Here is a 19,407-nt window from a genome sequence, read left to right as displayed (position 1 = left end):
GGGAGAGAAGAGTGTGGAAGGGGCATGGAGAATGGAGCCTCCGAGGCCCAGGTCCGTCCAGCTGTGCTCTGCAGGCCAGCCAGGACCAGCGCAGTTGAGTCTCGGCTCAGATCCTGCTCCACACCACAGGACGCACGACAGGCTGAAGGGCAGTTCTGAGGCCCTCTGGTCGGCAGCCTGGTGAAGCCCATAGTGGCCCTGCCTGGTGACTAGTGGTCTGGGACAGCTCACCCCTGCGAGTGGGTCGGGTTCTGCAGACAGCCTGGCTCCTGCATGCTGGGCCCTGGTCCAGGCGCGCCAGAGAGTCCCATCATGCCCAGGCACTCCCCCGAACCAGACTCAAAGACAGAGACAGGTCGTCCAGTTGAGGATGGACACAGTGCCCACTGCACCAGACATGAGGGGATGGAGCCCAGCGGGGCAGTGGCAATGTCTCCATGCCTGCCTCCCGGGCGGCAGCTGGGGAGCAGCAGAGGGAGGGACGGGTGAGTGGACATGCTGCAGGGCCCTGTGGGGCGTGCGTGTGGGGAGAAGGCCAGCTCCCCCAGAGACGGGGCGCAGGCAGGACAGGGTCAGCCTCGGGCGTCATGCACACCTCCCGCGTGCGCAGCACCCTCCCTGGGACTTCCCATCACTGCCACACGGAACAGGTCTGCAGGTCCACAGCTCACCTGTCCAACGTGGCTCGCACTGGCTCAGATGAAGGAGGCACAGTGCTGCCTTCCTCTACAGCTGGAGGGAAGAGCCACGGTGGCTGACCCAGCTCCCGGGAACCAGGTCCTCGGCCGAGAACCCATGGTCACACTGGGCCCCCGGACAAGGCAGGGTGGACTCCTGTGTTGCTCCCTCTTAGGGACCCCATGGCCACCCCTTTTGTCAGAGCAGTTGGTTAGCAATCTATTTGCATCTGCAACCTCAACTCCTCCTGCCCTCCGCAGGTTCCGGGGATTGTGAGTTAGACGTCTAAGGGGCCATTTTTTGCTCAGCACAGACGTGGACTCATCCTGGAGGGGAGCTGGTGGGGCCTGGAGCTGCTTCTTGGGCAGGCTCTTCAAACCTCTTCTGGCAGGTCCCCTGGAGTTCCGCTTGTCACAATGCAGAAAGACTGCCCTCTGACCGCCCTGGGGAGCTTCCCTGCAGCACAGGATCACAAGGCTTCTACCACAGCGGATCCGTGTCCTCCAGCTGGACACCCTCCACCATGCCGTGAGCAGAGCAACCAGAGGAGGCAGGCACCGGAGAGACGCTGAGTGTCCAGCTGGCCGGTGGAGCTGAGCAGCCTGCCTGCCCTCGAGCCTCCATGTGACGGGGCCACACCCAGCCACCGGCCCGGGAGCCGGCAGCCCGCAGCCTCCCAGAGTTTCACCAACAGCCAGAAGGCCTCCGAGGAATGGCACACAGCAATGGGCCCAAGTGGAAGACAGTAATCAATGCCTGACCCTGCAGTCAGCTAAAGGACCTGCACCAAGTCACTGACGGATGACGGCCCCTCACCACCCAACGCACAAACATTTCTGGGAAAAAGTCGGATCACGGAGTCCAGGGAACAGATTCTCTTTCCGGGCTTCCAGGAGCTGTCCCCAGACACCTCGGCCTGAGTCTTTCATCTAGTGGTTCAGATGCACTCCTTTTCTGTCTTTTCTTTCTGGGTTTTTTGGGGGTTTTTTTTGGTTTGGTTTTGGAAGGAAGATGAGAGATTTTGACTTAAAACAAAGGTCCATGTTCAGCCATGTGCTTTGGGGACTTTGCAGTACATGTGGCTTGTGAACAATTCAGTTACTGCTACAATTTCCTGGGCCTGCCCAGTATTCCCAGAGCCACATAAAGTATAAGAATCCATTTTCAATTAAACTGTAGACATTCACATCCTTTTCTCATTATGTTAAGCCTGCACTGCCACAGGTTCATCCAGAAGTCCGTAAAGGGAAGGCCAGGCAGGGCCACTCCTGGTCACACCTCTGCTGCGGCCTGCTTACTCGCAGGCTGGGAGTAAGCAGGACGAGTTCTGGTTTGAAGCAGGAGGGATGGTTAACGCCCAGCAGCCCGGTACGAGGGCTGTGGGTGCTGATGGTAAGACTTACTTGGAATGTATCACAGTCCCATGGACAAGTCAACGGACGAGGACGGATGGGGAGAGGCCCCGGTGACACTCACAGGCAGGACACCAGCTGTGGGAGTGTGCAGGGCAACTCCACGCAACACCGCAAACTCCTCCAACCTGGTTAGAATATTTTCCTAATAAAACACTGCAATGTACAGTGGACTTCCCTTCCACTGAAAGTGCCTGGTCCTATGCTTTGCACTATTTCCATATAATTATTTTATGGAATATCCATTATTTTAGGCAATAGGGTTTCTAACAAAAGAAGTAACAACTTCATATTCCACTTCGTCACATGAAACTTGCCACAAATACACAAAATCTGGCAAAAACAACCACATTCTGTGGCTGTGACTACACTGTGGACCTGGCACTCACCGGGATCTGCTGCTACTTGTGGTCGCCCTCTGGAGAGAGGGAGAGAAGGGAGAAGCCACCTTGCAATCCCCTCGTGGCGATGTGACACTTACATTAAGCCACTGAACTTACCCACTGGACAGTGACTAAGAAGCGAATGCTCAGGATTGCCACAGGCTCACACACAGCTTCATTAAACCTGGACACGATGCCGTAGGGCAGATGCATCTGCTACCCCATTCTATGTGCAGGAAAATGGGGACTTCTAGTTGGAGCACTTTGCCCAAGTTACCTGACATAGTGTGGGCAGAGCAGGGGACCAAACGCAGGTAGCCCGACAGTCCTCCCTGCTCCAGGGCCATCCTCAGGCCAGCGACAATCACCCTGCGTCTGCTGGGAATTCAGGGTCTCACCTCCAGACTCACCAGATTGGAACCGGCATCCTCAGTGAGCCTGGGGCTGAGCAGGCACACTCTACCAGCGGCCCTCTAACTGTGGGATCAAAGCCCCCTGGACGGCTTTCCAAGGCAGATTGCTGGCCTGACCCCAGGTTTTTAGATCTGCGTGGCCAGCGAGGCCCCAGGTGGGGCAGGGACTGACTCTGCAAAGCTCTGCTCCACAAAGCTGCCAGCCGAAGCCTTTACAGCTGCTTGGGTGACAGCTGCCAGAAGCCAGCACCCACATTTGAGTGTGCACATCCCTTGGCTTTCAGTGGACCGTGGAGTACCTGCAGTGGGCAGCGTCTCACAGAGGATGGAACAGCGGCAGGTTCAGAACTTTCTAGCACTGGCTCTCTGTTTCCTGTTTTCATTCTCCCCTGTGAGGGGAGAAAACTGGCACACACGTCACCTTCAAGTTTTCCAAGAGAGACCATAATCAGGGTACCATAATCAAATTGTCCTCCACGGACTGTCCTCCACGGCCAGCACCAAGCAACTGCAGACTTGAATCTCCTTACATGCCACCAGGACTTGAAGACAGGTCTTGTTGGTGCCTATCTTAATGAGGTGACCTTCCCAAGAGTCTGGTCTGTCTTCTCTACCTCCTGTCTCCCTTAGTACTCACTGTCTGGAAGCCAGGGGATCAAAGCTTTGTGCCAAATGAAAAGCAAGTCTAACTGAACAAGAAGAGCCATGGTGGCTCCAGGAATGAAGGAGAGCAGTGGATTTCAATAAATTTACATACCAGCCGGCAAACATAGTTGCTGCAAATCAACTGCATATCTGCATGTATCATCTTCAAAATTTTATGTCCTTTATACCTCACACATAACACCTCTGTTAAACTCAATTTAGCTTGGCCTGCCTCCAAGCAGCAAACTGCAACCAAAGTTAGTGTACGGACTGACCACAACCCGGAACTGACCACAACCTAGCTGGGGGTGTACTCTCACAGGAAAAGCCGAGTCTCCACCAATCACAACAGTCAAGCTTCAGCTCATCACAGGCTACCAACTGGCCAGACCACGCCCAGTGGCAATTCGAGGGCACCTGGCCTCACTTGCTGTGGATTCCACTGCCCTCCTTGCTCGGCCAGCCTCAACCTCTGCTGCATCCAGTGGTTCCCACGTGGGAAGCAGTTCTTGCTCCCATGAGCTCTGCTATATGCTTCATCTGCCTCAAGATATTTTCTTCTTTTAAAATTTTTGACACATAATAACAGAGCAATATTTCAATACATATATACATTGTGTAATGATCAAATCAGTACAACTGGCACATCCATAATCCTAAACATTTATCATTTCTTGTGTAAACATTCAAACCCCTCTTAGATATTTTGGATATTAATAAATTATTGTTATCTAGAGTCACTTAATGTGTTCTAGAACACCAGAATTCCTTCCTCCTTGGCCCTCTTCTTCCCAGCCTCTGGTAACCACTATTTTACTCTCTGCTTGTATGAGGCCAACTTTTTAGCTTCCACATGAGTCAGATTCATTCTCTTTCTGTGCCTGGAATTTTCTGCTTAACATTTTCTCCTCCAGATTAATCCACATTGCTGGAAATAACATGCGTGGTTTTCCTCTTGTTTAAGGCTAATATTCCACTGTGTGTGTTCCCAATATTTTCTTTTTTTAAGAGAGAGAGAGAGAGAGAGGAGAGAGAGAGAGAGAGAGAGAGAGAGAGAGAGAGAGAATTTTTTAATATTTATTTTTCAGTTTTCGGTGGACACAACATCTTTAGTTTATTTTTATGTGGTGCTGAGGATCGAACCCAGCGCTCCACACATGCCAGGTGAGCGCATTACCGCTTGAGCCACATCCCCAGCCCCAATATTTTCTTTATCTATTCATTCATTGATGAATAACTTGTTTGCTTCCATATCTTGGCAATTGCAAATATGTTAACCATAAACACAGAAGTGCAAGCATTTCTGAGAAACACTGGTCTTCTTTCCTTTGGTATATATCCAGTAGAGGAATTGCTGGTTGCGTGGTAGTTCAATTTATGGATTTTTTGTTTTGTCTTGTTTTGAGGCACCTCCAGATTGTTTTCCTTAATGGCTGCACTGATCCACATTCCCACCAACAGCTGCAAGAGTTCCCTAAAGTTTAAACCATTTGGTGTCAGAACCGAGATGTTGAGGAGGTACCCGTGACCCCTGGCAGCCCTGAGTGACGCCGAGTGACGGTATCTCCCGGGCCCATGGTGACCACGATCTCTCACAGCAGCTGGGGTTATGGGTGAGCTGTCTTTCAGGCTCAAGCTCCACGAATCTGGGTTTTGCGCCCTCAATCCTTATTTGAGCAATAAAGTGATCCCAAGAATGGTGAACGGGTGCACTCTGGCCACCTGGCTCTGTTTATGGAAGAAGCCAACCCTCTGGCGGATGCGGCTCAGGGCCTCCCCCTGCTGCCCAGGAGGGGAAGGGAAGGGAAGCAGAAAAGCTGAGGAGTCACAGGTGGCCAGGTGCAGAGTCCATGAAGAGTCCGCGTGCGGCAGCTCGGAACCAGCCTGCTGTGGGATGGAGCATTTGGGAATCTGCTAAGATGTGGGGCGACCCACTGTGGTGGAGCGTGCAAGGAGTGAGTCCTAAGCAACTGCACACTCCTGACACAACCTGTGAAGCCCTCCTGTGACATCTCGCTTGCCTCCTGAACAACATGCCTAAGACGCTCACCGTCAGCCCTGCCCCGAAGTCTGGCCCTCTGCTCCCTCAGTCACGCACTGAACACCCTGAGCAGGCCCAGGCTGTTCTCATCTCAGTGCATGGTTCATGTGACAGAGATGGAGGCTGTGTGGCCTGGGTACGGTCTGCCCCTGAAGGCTCTGGGCGCTCCATCCCCTCTCTGTGGCATGGAACCGGAGGAAGCTGGGAGAGGTGGGCCCATGGAGGTTCGGAGGTCACAGTGAGCACTCTATGGGAGGCCTGGGGTGGCTGCCACAGCACCTGGCTCGTCCTGTGAGCGCGGGGGGGTGGTAGACAGCCAGTCTGGCCCTCGGGTGCACTGGCTTCTTGCAGTGCTGCTGTCCCCAAGTTGTGATTCATCCTGGAGCCTCACCAGAGGCCAAATCACCAGGGTTCCAGTCTCAGCCTTCCAACCTCCAGGCCCACAAACTGCACAAGCTCCTTTTCTTCATAAATAACTCATCCCCAGGTAGTTTGTAACAGCAACAGAAACCACACTAGGTAGTGTGCACATGTGGGTGGGTGGCAATGGACGGGTGACACTGGAGAGAGCATCAGTAGTTCATTTCAAGCATCTTTTCTGGACACCATTCATGCATGACAGGTGGGTGGGTGGATCTGTAAACATAACAATCCAACATAATCACCTGCTGCTACCCTGGAAGTGAAGTCATGATAAAATGCTCCGACTGGGGCATCAAGGGCCTTGCTAGGGAACTGCATACAAACAGGCTACCACATGCATTTTTCTGGAGGTGGCAGTTTACTTTTTTGTTTTTCTTCAAAGGATTTCAATGCAAATTTTAAAAAAAATGGTTATTATTACCACATATAAAATATTTCAAATATTTCTAAATAGAGAACTGACAAAATACAGTTTAAAAAATTACTCTCCAAATAATAATACCTTGTATTTTGCCAAACTACTGTGTTTTTTATCATATAAACAAATTTTATACCCAGGCATCTTGAAAGTGGAATATACTCTTGTCAATCAACCAACAATTAAGTCTTTTTAAAATCTTTTTAGTAATCCAATATTTTGAGTTGAAATAATGAAATGCCATTTCAACTTTATGTCTAAATGTACTTTAAGTCAATTCCCAAGTAAAGTCTCCCTGTTATAGCTTGTGCAGATTCCTGTACCCTTGGCTCGGCCAAAGCCAGCCAGCATGCCAGTGGCCCAGAGTGGGTCTCCTTCAGCCAGCTACCAGGGGACCTACAGCGCTCCCTGTCTTTAAAAAGCGAAACTGATAATGTGAGTGAAATCGCAGTGGATTTGTTGATAGTCATCTTCCAAGGTTCAAATGCTACTTTCTGAGAAAACTTTACATCATTTCTATTGTCAAACATTATTGTTAAATTCACAAACAATTCATTCTGCTGCTTCAGTCTAAAAATTATGAAATTATCCAACACTAAATCTTCTACTTTTCCTGGCTACTTATTTTCCCCCTGAGGGAAGAAAAATACCAAACATCAAATGTTGGATTTGAGTAATTCACACCCAATTTTCAAATGCAGCTATAAAAAAAAAAGTGGCGGAATTAGTCACAATGTAAAACTAAACAATATAAAACAATTCAATTACAATATGAAACTAACTAACAATTTGAAGAAACCAGTATTGAGGGTCAAACAGCCCAAGGCATGACTTTGTGTTGTGGTTGAAAAGTAATTGCTCAGACTATCTCCACGAAGGACAGGCCTTCAAGGAGAAAGTCAAACATTTCTAACCCACTCCTAATGGGATATCCTAGATGACAAAAACCTAAAATAAATTAAAAACTTAAGTCCACAAACCAACATGGAACCCACAACCCAAAGGACCCGCAGGACGCAGCAGGAATCCACGCGGCCACTGGTCCCTCGCGAGGCGGCAAGATGGGCTCAGGAGAAGCCGACCCTGATCACCTAAGCGCCCCAGGACGCTGTGCCAGATCTTGGTGTTGTCTGAGGTTGTTCAGAGGACGCAGGTAGGAGTGGCTCAGCAAGAGAGCGCACAGACCCACGGTGCCTCACTGGAGACCAGAGGTGACGTGCCTCCGCTTAACAGTCACACCAGTATCTCAGGGTGGGACGCAGTGCCTGGCTGGCAGCCACTGTGGGCTTCACGTAAAAGGAACCTATGAGGAGGCCAGAAGACACCATGCACAAAAAGGCCCACAAGTCGGCAGAGGTCACAGGCCTTCATGAAATAAAGGATTCATGAAAAGATTTAAAAAAAAAGACACTCCAATTATTTGCCATTGTCCTATAAGCCACCCCCAAACTTAAGTGACTTAAAAATAACCAGTGGTTTTATGAGTCCAGAACTGCCCAGGCTCTATCCTGCTGGTGACTGTTCCTGCTGGGACTGAGCTGAGCATGCACACACATAGCCCCCCAGCAGGGTGCAACCTGCAAGACTCAGCCCTGTAACCTGCGTGACGACAGCACACAGCACAGAGCCAACAGTCCTGTCAACAGATGCAGGAAAACACGGGCAGACTAACAGGAGGAGCCAGGGTGAAGCCCACAGCTTCCGCTACATTGCGGAGAATGCCTCAAAGCCTCGCCTCATGTCAGGGACAGCACAAGGTGTCCACTCTTGTGACTTCAGTGCAACATCCCTGGGAGGTTAGAGCAGGTCATCAGATGAGAGACAGGAGGGTCGTGGGGGGCGGGAGAGAAGGAAAGCAACCTTCTTTCCTTATGGCAGGTCATGTGTGGAGTTGTCCAAACCCAAGAACACGGCCATAGCCATCAGGCATGTGTAGCCAGGCTGCAGGACACAATGTCAATGTGCAGAATAAGTCTCGTTTGTATGTGATACCAGTGAACATTCTGAAATCAAGAGGACTCCAAAGACATTTTTGGTTCCACCCAAAAAAATATTAAAACTGATAAGTGAGCAAAGTTATAGAATATAAAAATCAACATATAAAATTAGTAGTATTGCTATGTGCCAATATCAAGTTTTAGAAATAGAAATCAAGAGAGCAATGTCATTTAAAATAGCTATGAAAAATTAGTAAAATACTTGGAGTTAACTTAAGAAGATGTGAAAATCATAAAATGAAAAAACACCAAAGGAAATGGAAAGAGACCCTGTGCTCCTGGGTGGGAGGGATCCATGTGCTAAAATGCGCCCAGCACCCAAGCCGTCTGCAGTCAATGCCACCCTCAGGGACAGTCCAACACCTTCTTCACAGAGCTCGGAAAAACAATTCCAAAATGTATATGGAACCTCCCGAAACAGCCTCGTCGAGGCGACCCGAGGATGGAGAAGAGAGCAGGAGGCACCACACCAGCAGACAGCAACACCCGCTCCACAGCCGCGGCCACCAGACAGCACGGCGCAGCTCACGCAGAGAGACCTGTGGAGTGCGCAGCAGAGCCCAGGGCCTGGGCATGAGCCTGCAGCTGCACAGCCCAGTGACCGACAGAGGAGCCCAGAACACACAGAAGAGAAGCATCTTTCCAGCAAAGAGCGTGAGAAAAGGGATGTCCACGAGCAGGAGAAGGGAGCTAGGTCCCTCTCTCTCAGAAGTCACCAAGATTAACCGGAATGGACTGAAGACTTGAAATGAGACCTGAAGCCATGAGCTGCTCCCAGGGAACAGGAGAATGCTGCAGGACACTGGGATTGGGGAGGACTTTTGCATAGGACCCCAAAGCTCATTATATCAACTAAAAAGCTTCCGTGCCACACAGGAAGTATTCATCAGCGTGAAGAGACAACTACAGGCCAGCAACAGCATCTGTGAACTATACACCTGACCAGCAGCCAGTGTCCAGCACATATGAAGAACTCACAAAGCCTGACCAAAAAATTATGAGCAACAGATTGGAGTAAACATTTCTAAGATGACATAAAAACAGCCGGCAGATATATGAAAAAGTGCTCCACACCACCAGTCGGGGAAACGCGAGTCAGAACCACCGAGAGCCCTCACCGGGCTCCAGTGAGAATGGCCATTGCCAAGAAGACTGAAGGTGACCGCTGGCGAGGAGGTGGAGGAAAGGGGCCCTTGCACTGTTGTGGGAGTGTACGTCAGCACAGCCAGCGTGGAAAACCACATGGAGATTCCCTGAAACCCAACAGTAGAACTAGCACGTGACCCAGCAATCCCACTGCCAGGTGCACGTCCAGAGGAGAGGGGTCAGGGTGCTGAGGGACACGGCTCTCCCTGGGTCACCGCAGCTCTATTCACAGGAGCCAAGACAGGAGCAGCCCGAGTCCATCAGCTGAGGGTGGACAGACAAGGGGCGGGGCTTGTGCCCCATGGAGCACGAGTCGGCCACAGAAGGACGATCCTGTCGTGTACAAGAAGATGGACCTGGAGATGGCTGTGCCAGGAGAACTAAGCCTGACTCAGAAGGACAGGCACCGTGTGATCTCAGTCCTAAGGGAGGCTGATGGAGTTGATCTCACAGAAGCTGAGTGCAGAGGGTGGCTCCAGTCATGGGGGACAGGAGGTGAGGAGGGTGGGCAAGGACGGTCCATGATGCTGAGTCAGAGTTAGAACAGAAGCAAGTAGCCCTGATACATCGTGGCACCGTGGGGTGACAAAGATCCTGGTGTTGTACCATGAACTTCAAAACCTAGAGGAAAAGAAGGTGAATGCTTACCACAAAGACATGCTAGAAGTGGGAGGTCCACGTGACTCGGCTGACCTAGCCCCCGCACCACCATAGTCACTCTCAAACACACCGGAGCCTTGTCATAATGGCCGCACTCCCCACGCTGAATCACAGATGCCATGCAACCCCACCAAAATTCAATCTCCCTTTTATATACAAAAAGACAATCTGATCCTAAAATTCATTTAGAAATACAAGAACCCCAACAATCTTGAAAATAACCTTGAAAAAGAAAAACTGACTGGAAAGACTCACAGGCCCCAATTTCAACAACTTCTACGAAGCCGCAGAAACAGAGGTGTTGCTGGTGCAGGATGCGCCCACAACAAATGGGATGGGATGGGATGGACCGTCCTGAAACAGACCCAGAGCCCACGGCCACTGAGCTCTGAGGAGGGTGCCACAGCCACACAGAGCAGAAAGAAGTGTCCTTTCAACTGTGGTGCCGGTCAGCTGTCAGCTCAAGACAGAAATCAAGGGCAACGTGGACGCAGGTTTCAACTCAACTGCACACGATAAGCAAAACTGAATCCCAAATAGGTGAAAGATAAACAGAAGCAAACCTTCATGACCCTGGTGTTGGCAATGTTCTTTGATAGAATACAAAAAAAAAATCCAGAGAAGACAATCAATCACATTGGAAGCTCAATGCTGGGCTGTTTTTGGTGTGAACTGTTTTGCGTTCTCTAAGTACTTGGAAAGCAGTTCCTTGTTGGGAGCGTGGCTGGCCCATTCCCCCCCATTCTGTAGCTTCTCTCTCCACACTCTTGTTTCCTTTGCTGTGCAGGAACTTTTTAATTTGATGTCATCCCATTTATTGATTCTTGGTTTTATTTCTTGAGCTTTAGGAGTTTTATTAAGGAAGTTGACCAATAAATGACAAATGAACTACACCAAAGTATCTTAAAGGAAAAAGTACAAATGGGCAGCAAGTACCTGAAAAACTTCCCACATGGCTGGGCATCAGGGAGATGCAGATCAAAACGACACTGAGACTCCCTCTCCCTCCAGTTAGAAGGGCCATCAAGAATACAAGCCACAACCAGGGCTGGCAGGGGTGGGAGCAAGGCACACGCACGCGATGCTGGTGGGGCTGCCGATCAGTGCGACTCCTCTGGAGAGCAGCATGGAGGCTCCCCAGGGGACCGGAACCACGCAGGACCCAGCAATTCCACACTTAAAGGAGCTAAGACGGGTGTGACACAGCGACACATGCACACCCATGTTCACAAGAGCCAAGCCATGGACGAGCCCAGGTGCCCTTCAACACAGGAATGGGTAAAGAAACTGGTGCAGATACACAATGGAGCTCTACGCAGCCATGAAAAATCACACTGTGGTGTTTGCTGGTAAATGGAAGGCACTGGAGAAGGTCATGCTGAGTGAAATTCAAAGGTCAAATGTTTTCTCTCAGATGAGGAAGCTAGAAAGAAATGAGCAATTCTTAAAAAGTAGGCCTCATGAAAACAGAAGGGAGAACAGGGAGAGGAGAAAGGGGTCCAGGGGAAGGGGAACAGGAAAGGGAGGAGCTGCAAAATGAACTGACCAACTGGCCGTTGCACGTGTGACTGTGTCACAGTGAGCCCCAAGCTGTGCGTGCCGGTGATGCGCCCAGTTTAAAAACCAACAAGTAGAAGGAAGACCAGGGAGGGAGGAGGGGAGAGAGGGAAGTACTGGGGCTGACACTGTTCTCCACCACAGACAGTGGGGACAACTAGAAACAGAGGGACAGAGAGACAGGTGAGCACACCCGGCACGGAGCCACGGAGGACTCCCAGCAGCAGAGATGACGCTGCCTACACGCTGAGGACACCAGGCCCGTGAAGGCCAGACCCCAAAGGCCACCCACAGCAAGATGCCACTTGGTCCAATATTGAGAATCGGGAAGCAGATGGACGCAGCCTCTGCTGCTGGAAGACTGGCAGGCTGGAGGGTGGGGCCGCCTGGCAGCGGCCAGGGGCTGCAGGCACGGAGGAAGCAGTTCCTGATGAGACGGTGGTAACATCAGCACAGCAGGTGACCACGACACTCACTCCACCAAAAAACAACACAGATGGGTAATTAACAACACCCGGTGAATTATTCCCCATAAAAATGCCCACTAGGTACTCCTGCTGCGGTGCTCCGTCTGCTTCAGAGGAACTGGGGAGGCCTGAGGCAGGGCTGCTGGGCAGGCGGACTAACCTGGCTCTCAGGGTTCCCTCCCCACCTTGGAGATAAGAGGCTTCCCGTACCAGGGCAGCCAAGCAGAGGCTAAAAGGACACGGAGAAGGGAGACATAGGCACTTGACCAAAAGTGGCAGGCAGTGCTGACACGGAGTGTCTCAGCCATGTGCACCCACCGCCCCTCCCCAGGCTGAGGGAGGGCTCCAGCTCAGGAGGACAGTGGCTTCCCCTCCACTGGCCGGCAGTGTGGGCAGAGGTCTACAACCCAGGATGAGTGCTGGCCCAGCAAGGTGGCTGGCACTGTGTGACAGAGGCAATTCCAGCCTTCCACCAGGTGTGACCCAGACTGAAGTCACAGTGACGGCCACATGCACGGTGCAGGTGATCTTGGAGAAGAAGCGTGAACACCGGACTCTGTCTTTTTGCACAGGCACTGCGATATGCTGTGTATATCAATTTGAGAAACTTTGGCAACATTCATCAAAAGCTAAGAAGTGAGAACATTGATTCAGCCATTAATTACTCTTGTAAAGACCGTTATAGAGAAATAATAACACAAATGTTAAAAATGTGTTTGAAAGGATGCTCATTGTGGTGTTCTATGTATTTCAAAAGCGCTGGAAGCTACCTTAATATAAAGCAGGCCGTGAATCAAGCACACGGCGACACACCATCTTAGAGACCTGCATGCAGCTCTCAAGGCAAGGTGGGTGAAAATCAGGCTGACCAACATTATGTGCAACAGGGCCTCTTTCTCCCACGTGTGTGCATGTGCGGGTATAAACACAGAAGTCCCCCACACACAGAGGCAGGCAGGCGAGAAACACACACAGGGGAGAGACACCCGGAGCTCCCACCCTAGCAGGTTAGCAGTGGGTATCTCATCAATGACTAAATGCTGAGAGTCAGAATGAGGCATGGCATTTTTGCCAGAACAGAGTGGTTGAAAGGTGAAGCCAGCAAGCCATTGAGATGATGATGGTTATGTTAAGATGTGTATTCAATTGTATATTAGACCCCTGCTCTCCCCCTCAAGGCCCGGCTACTTTGGAGTTCTCATGCTACTTAGGAGGTCTCCCGGGGATTCCTAGGGAGTTCGCGTTGGTTGGGGAAGTGCCGGAGGAGGGATTTCCAGTTGGTGTGTGGTGTGTCCCGGGGGAAGGCCGCCTGCCTGGTGTTCGCGGGAGTTCAGAAATAAAGTTTGTTCCTGCTTGAGTGGCTCGTGATTTATGCCCAGCCAGACTGCGGCATTTGGTGGCCCGTGCAGGGGACGGCTGAAGCTTGGGGGCAAGTAAAATTGCTCACCCCTGAGAAAAGGCAAGAGAATGGGTGACCATTTCAAAAACAATATGTTCTTGTTTTGATTTGTTTTGTTTTTGTTTCAAGCTGCCTATCCCTAGAACTTTCTCAGGCAAACTGGGAAAAATGGTTGGCTCAAGGTTTGAAATTGTTTGGCCCTGAGGAAGAGATAGAGATAGTCCATGAAAATACATTTCAAAAAAATAGGAAAACTGATACAACGATTTTTTGTTCCGTTTTTGTTTCATTTGCTTCAGTTTTGTTTTGAGTTATCTGTTTGAGTTGTATTATCCTTGTAGCAGAAATATGGGGTCATAAATTAGCAAAAAACAAACTGAAAGAATGTTAAGTAAATTGTTCAAGGAAGGAGGCACCCCAGTAAAACCAAAAACAGTCAGGGCATACGTTGAAACAATACAAAAATGTAGCCCATGGCTTTTTAAGGAGGAGTTGTTGAACATATCACAGTGGGACCATCATGGTGAAGATTTAAGGGACAGGGAAAAGAAAACCCAGGAGCTCTGCCAGTTGGCACATTGCCATTGTGGGTGATGATACGATTTTGTATGCCTAGTCCAAAGCCTTCAGTTCAGAATATGGTAGAAGACATATTAGATCAGGAAAAAGGGGAGGCCTCTCGAGATAGTCAGAAAGGGGAAGAAAGTTTAGAGCAGAAAAAGCCATCAGGGGAAAAGTTACAACAGGAGACTGCTACTAACACCTTTCTATCACCAGAGGGTGTAAGGGTCCAACCAACAGCTCCACCTATGGGGCCCTCAACCCCCGTAGCTGATAGATGGGATCCTGAGACAGGACCTCAAAGATTAGCATGCCCTGTAGTTGAACAGGCAGGAGGGCAGCGAATTCACCATGTTTTAGATTTCAAAACAGTGAAGGAGCTAAAAGAGGCTGTAACAACCTATGGTCCTCAAGCACCCTTCACTGTAAGCTTGGTCAAATCCATTAACAACTTGAACATGACGCCAGCAGATTGGACTAGTATGTGTAAAGCTGTGCTAACTGGAGGTCAATACCTGTTATGGAAGGTTGCCAATGAGGAATTTTGCAAGGAGACGGCTAGGCGAAATGCAGCAGCTGGTTATCCTCAGAGAAATCTAGATATGTTGTTAGGAAAAGGACCTTATGAGGATCAGCAGCAACAAATTGCATATGATCCTGGCGTATATTTACAATTGCTGTAGATGCAGTTAAAGCATGGAAGACTTTACAAGAACATGGAGGTTTACAAGGTCAAATATCTAAGGTAATACAAGGAGCTAATGAACCTTATGCTGAATTTGTAGATAGGCTTATTCAAACAGCTACCAGAGTTTTGGGGGATACAGAGCAAGCAATGCCATTAATAAAACAACTGGCTTATGACCAAGCAAATCGTTGGTGTAGAGATATCATTAGACCATGGAAACAGGAAGATTTAAACACATATATTAAGTTATGTAGAGACATTAATGAACAAGGGCAATTCGTGGCAGCTGCAGTACAACAGGCTTTAGATGCCAGGCCGAAAACATGCTACAATTGTGAACAAACGGGACATTTTAAAAGGAATTGCCCCATAGGAGGAGGGTTTAACAAAACTAGGTATCAAAGGGGTAGAATACTGGGTATTTGCCCACGATGCCGTAGAGGGAGACATTGGGCTAATGAATGCCGTTCTCAAACCACCATAGAGGGTACTCTGTTATCAAAAAAACAGTCAAGGACCAGGTGTTTACCCATGATATCATAGAGAAAAGCATCGGGCTCCATTGCCAAAAAACAGAGAGGGGGGCCCAATGCTCCGGGGCCCACAACCACAAATATACGGGGCAATGGAGGAACCCAGCAACACCATCAGAGTAGTGCCCAGGACACATTATCCCTCATCAGACAAACCAGAGGGAGTGCAGGGTTGGACATCTGCGCCTCCGCCAGAGCAGTACTAACTCCAGAGATGGGAGTAAAAGGACCTCTTCCCTAAGGAACAGTAGGCTTATTATTGGGACGCGGTTCTACTACACTAAAAGGACTTATGATAAGTCCCGGGGTAATTGACCCCGATTATGAAGGTGAAATAAAAATTATAGCTAGTTCTCTAAGAGGTATATCAGTAATTTCACCAGGAGATAGAGTAGCACAGCTGTTAATAATACCCAGCCTACATGATAAATTTTCCAGTCGTACTGTAGAAAGAGGTTCCAGGGGATTAGGCTCCACAGGTGTAGATTGGGCTAGGCTATCTTTAAATTTATATTCTCGCCCAATGCTAAAACCAAATATTCAAGGACATGAATTTAATGGGCTACTAGACACAGGTGCTGACCTTAGCATCATATCTCATCAGGAATGGCCAAAACATTGACCATTACAACAGGCCACTCAAACGCTTCAAGGCCTAGGAGTGGCGATTAATCCCGATAGAAGTGCAATGGTTTTAGATTGGAAGGATCCTGAAGGATGTGAAGGAACTATACAACCATATGTGTTGGATCATCTTCCTATAAATTTATGGGGACGAGATGTCTTAGATCAGTTAGGTTTGACATTAACAAATAACATCAATCCAAACGCGCCCACTATTATGGCTAGATAAGGTTTTAGGAAAGAAAAAGATTAGGAGAACAAGAACAAGTTATATCAGCACCAGTACAAATAGATCAAGGAACAGACAGACATGGATTGGGTTTTCAGAAGGGGTCACTGAGACAATAAAAATTACTTGAAAATCAGAAAGACCAGTGTGGGTTCCTCAGTGGCCCCTGACTAAAGAAAAGATACAAGCAGCCCATGACCTGGTCAAACAACAATTAGCGGAGGGACATATACAACCTTCTGTATCTCCTCATAATACTCCCATTTTTGTCATCAAAAAGAAATCTGGTAAATGGAGATTATTGCAAGATTTAAGAGCCATTAATAATGAGATGGTTATTATGGGACCTGCTCAATCAGGGATTCCCCAATTGTCTGCTTTGCCAAAAACCTGGCATGTTTTAGCTATAGATATTAAAGAATGTTTTTTTTCAATTCCAATTCATCCTGAGGATAGTCCACGTTTTGCATTTACTATCCCTGCACTGAATCATGAAGGTCCTGATCAGAGACATGAATGGAAAGTACTCCCTCAAGGGATGGCTAACAGCCCAACTATGTGTCAAATTTATGTTAACAAAGCAATCCAGCCACTTAGAAATCAAAATCCTGAACTACAAATATTTCACTATATGGATGATGTATTATTAGCACACAAAGCTAAAAACACGATGCTAGAATGTTATGCCACACTTACAAACTTATTAAAAAATTATAATCTAGAGATAGCAATACATAAAGTACAATTAAATTTTCCAATTAATTATTTAGGAGTTCTATTATCCTCAACCATGGTCCATCCACCAAAAATTCAAATACGAGTAGATCAACTCAAATCACTTAACGACTTTCAAAAGTTATTAGGAGACATAAATTGGATAAGGCCTTATCTAGGTATTCTAACAGGAGAGTTGGGACCTTTATTTGATAACCTAAAAGGTCCATCAGATCCAAATTCACGCCACATGTTAACGCCTGAAGCAAGAAAGGCATTAAAAATCATTGAAACATATATGGAAAATATGCATTTGGATAGAATTGATATAAGTTTGCCTTTATTATTTATTGTACTACCAACAAAATATATTCCTACAGGAGTATTTTGGCAAGAAGGTCCATTATTGTGGATACATTTATCTTATTCTCCTAACACTATTCTTACTAGGTATCCTGAGGCTGTAGGACAATTAATACTCAAAGGTATAAGAGCAGCAAAGGGAGTGTTTGGAATTTCTCCCAATAAAATTATTACTCCATATACTATGGATCAAATTGATGAATTAGCTAATGAGTTAAATACTTGGGCAATAATCATGTGTAAATCTAATGTTTCATTTGATAATCACTTTCCATCTAATCCTTTGTTGTCTTTTTGGTCTTCGCATCCTGAAATGACAAGAAAAACCCCTATCATGAATGCTCCAAATATATTCACTGATGGGTCAAATAATGGTACAGCAGCAATAGTTACCCCTGATCAAACTTTTACATTTTTAGTTCCCAAACAATCAGCTCAAAAGGTAGAGCTTAATGCAGTATTACAAGCTTTTGTGATGTTTAAAGATTCTGTATTTATTTTCTGATAGTCAGTATATAGTTAATGCTATAGTATCCCTTGGAGATGCTGGTAGGATTTCCCCTTCTTCTACTGTTTTCTCTTTGTTTTCCACTATACAAAGTTTAATCTGGGATAGAAAAGATCCATTCTTTATAGGACATATCAGGGCACATACAGGATTGCCTGGAGCCCTTAGTTTGGGCAATGATTTAGCAGATAAAACTACACGTGACATACATATTTTCTCTGTACTAGAAGAAGCTATAAATTTTCATGAAAGATTCCATGTCAATGCTAATACTTTACAAAAACATTTAAAAATAACTAAGGAACAAGCTAGACAAATAATAAAACAATGTCAAAATTGTGTGACCTTTTTACCACAAGTTAATCTTGGAGTCAATCCTAGAGGACTGATACCTAACCATATTTGGCAGATGGACGTCACACACTTGCCAGAATTTGGAAAATTAAAATATTTGCATGTTACAGTTGATACTTCTTCTGGATTTTTGATGGGCTCCCTTCATGACGGGGAAAAATCTAAAGATGTTATAGCTCATTGCTTACAAAATTTTGCCACTGTGGGCGTTCCAAAACAGTTAAAACCAGATAATGGTCCTGGTTATACTTCTACCTCTTTTAAACAATTTTGCTCATCATTTGGCATTACTCATATAACAGGAATCCCATACAATCCACAGGGATAAGGCATAGTTGAAAGAGCTCATCAAACTATTAAAATGTACTTATTAAAGCAAAAAGACGGAATTGGGAAGGGGTATATATCCCCCAAAGATAAACTTAAAATAAACTTTTTTACTCTAAACTTTTTAAATTTGGATTCATCAGGGCTTAGTGCTGTGGAAAGATATATGTATCCAAAAAATGTACATAAGCCTAAGGTACTTTGGAAGGATATTTTAACAGGACAATGGAAAGGTCCTGACCCAGTGATTGTCTGGAGTTGGGGGCCTGTTTGTGTGTTTCCACAGGGAGAACAGCAGCCGATTTGGATTCCAGAGAGACTAACTAAAGCAATTTCTACAGACCAAAAAGAAGATGACTTGGCTCAAATCCCTAACAGCTGATATCCTTACATCTGCAACAGTGGTTCTCCCACACCTGGAGGCTAATGAATAAGGAACACCATTAAAGCCTATTTCAAATGTAAAAAACCTTGGGGCTTGCTTGTGGGAATACCTTCAGACCCATATGCAAGTTACAAGAAAAAGGATGGGATATCCAAAAAAGAGTCAAACCCAGGTAGTAACCAGGATGCCTTTTTCAATATCTATTTTATTATTGCCTTTTCCCACATCATAAAGTTCTATTTTTTTTAGCTCATACAGACCTAGGTTAATGTTTTTCTGATCAGTTTTATTTTTTGACTGTGGAGTTTTTAAACATTGCAATGGAGATTTCACCTGTGTAAAGCTAAAAGGCCTCTACTATTGTCTTATGTGTTGTATGTGTGCACACTTGTGTTTTGTGTTGTATGTCTGTATGTGTCTATGTCCATATATCATATATGAGGAGCGCTCATGAAAAAATGGATCCAAATATTTTTATTATT

At 47.2% G+C, this 19,407-nt stretch overlaps 1 protein-coding gene across 15 annotated transcripts in view; it reads right to left on the bottom strand.

The window, feature by feature from the left end:
• Wdr27 (WD repeat domain 27) overlaps window positions 1-19,407 on the bottom strand; it is a 199,069-nt gene that overhangs the window by 79,369 nt on the left and 100,293 nt on the right. The window contains exon 25 of one of the 15 annotated variants that reach the window (XM_078018660.1): window positions 1,870-6,208. The exons of the other annotated variants lie outside the window; for them this stretch is intronic. Within the exon in view, the coding sequence (XP_077874786.1) occupies window positions 6,182-6,208 (27 nt within the window). The 3' untranslated portion in view covers window positions 1,870-6,181. Of the gene's footprint in view, window positions 1-1,869; window positions 6,209-19,407 lie in introns of those variants that run through there. 15 annotated transcript variants of the gene reach the window in all.

The sequence above is a fragment of the Ictidomys tridecemlineatus genome, chromosome 8 (genome assembly GCF_052094955.1).
Source record: "Ictidomys tridecemlineatus isolate mIctTri1 chromosome 8, mIctTri1.hap1, whole genome shotgun sequence".
Lineage (NCBI taxonomy): Eukaryota > Metazoa > Chordata > Mammalia > Rodentia > Sciuridae > Ictidomys > Ictidomys tridecemlineatus.
The sequence above is the reverse complement of the archived record's forward strand: the minus strand, read 5'-3'. Positions and strand labels throughout refer to the sequence as shown.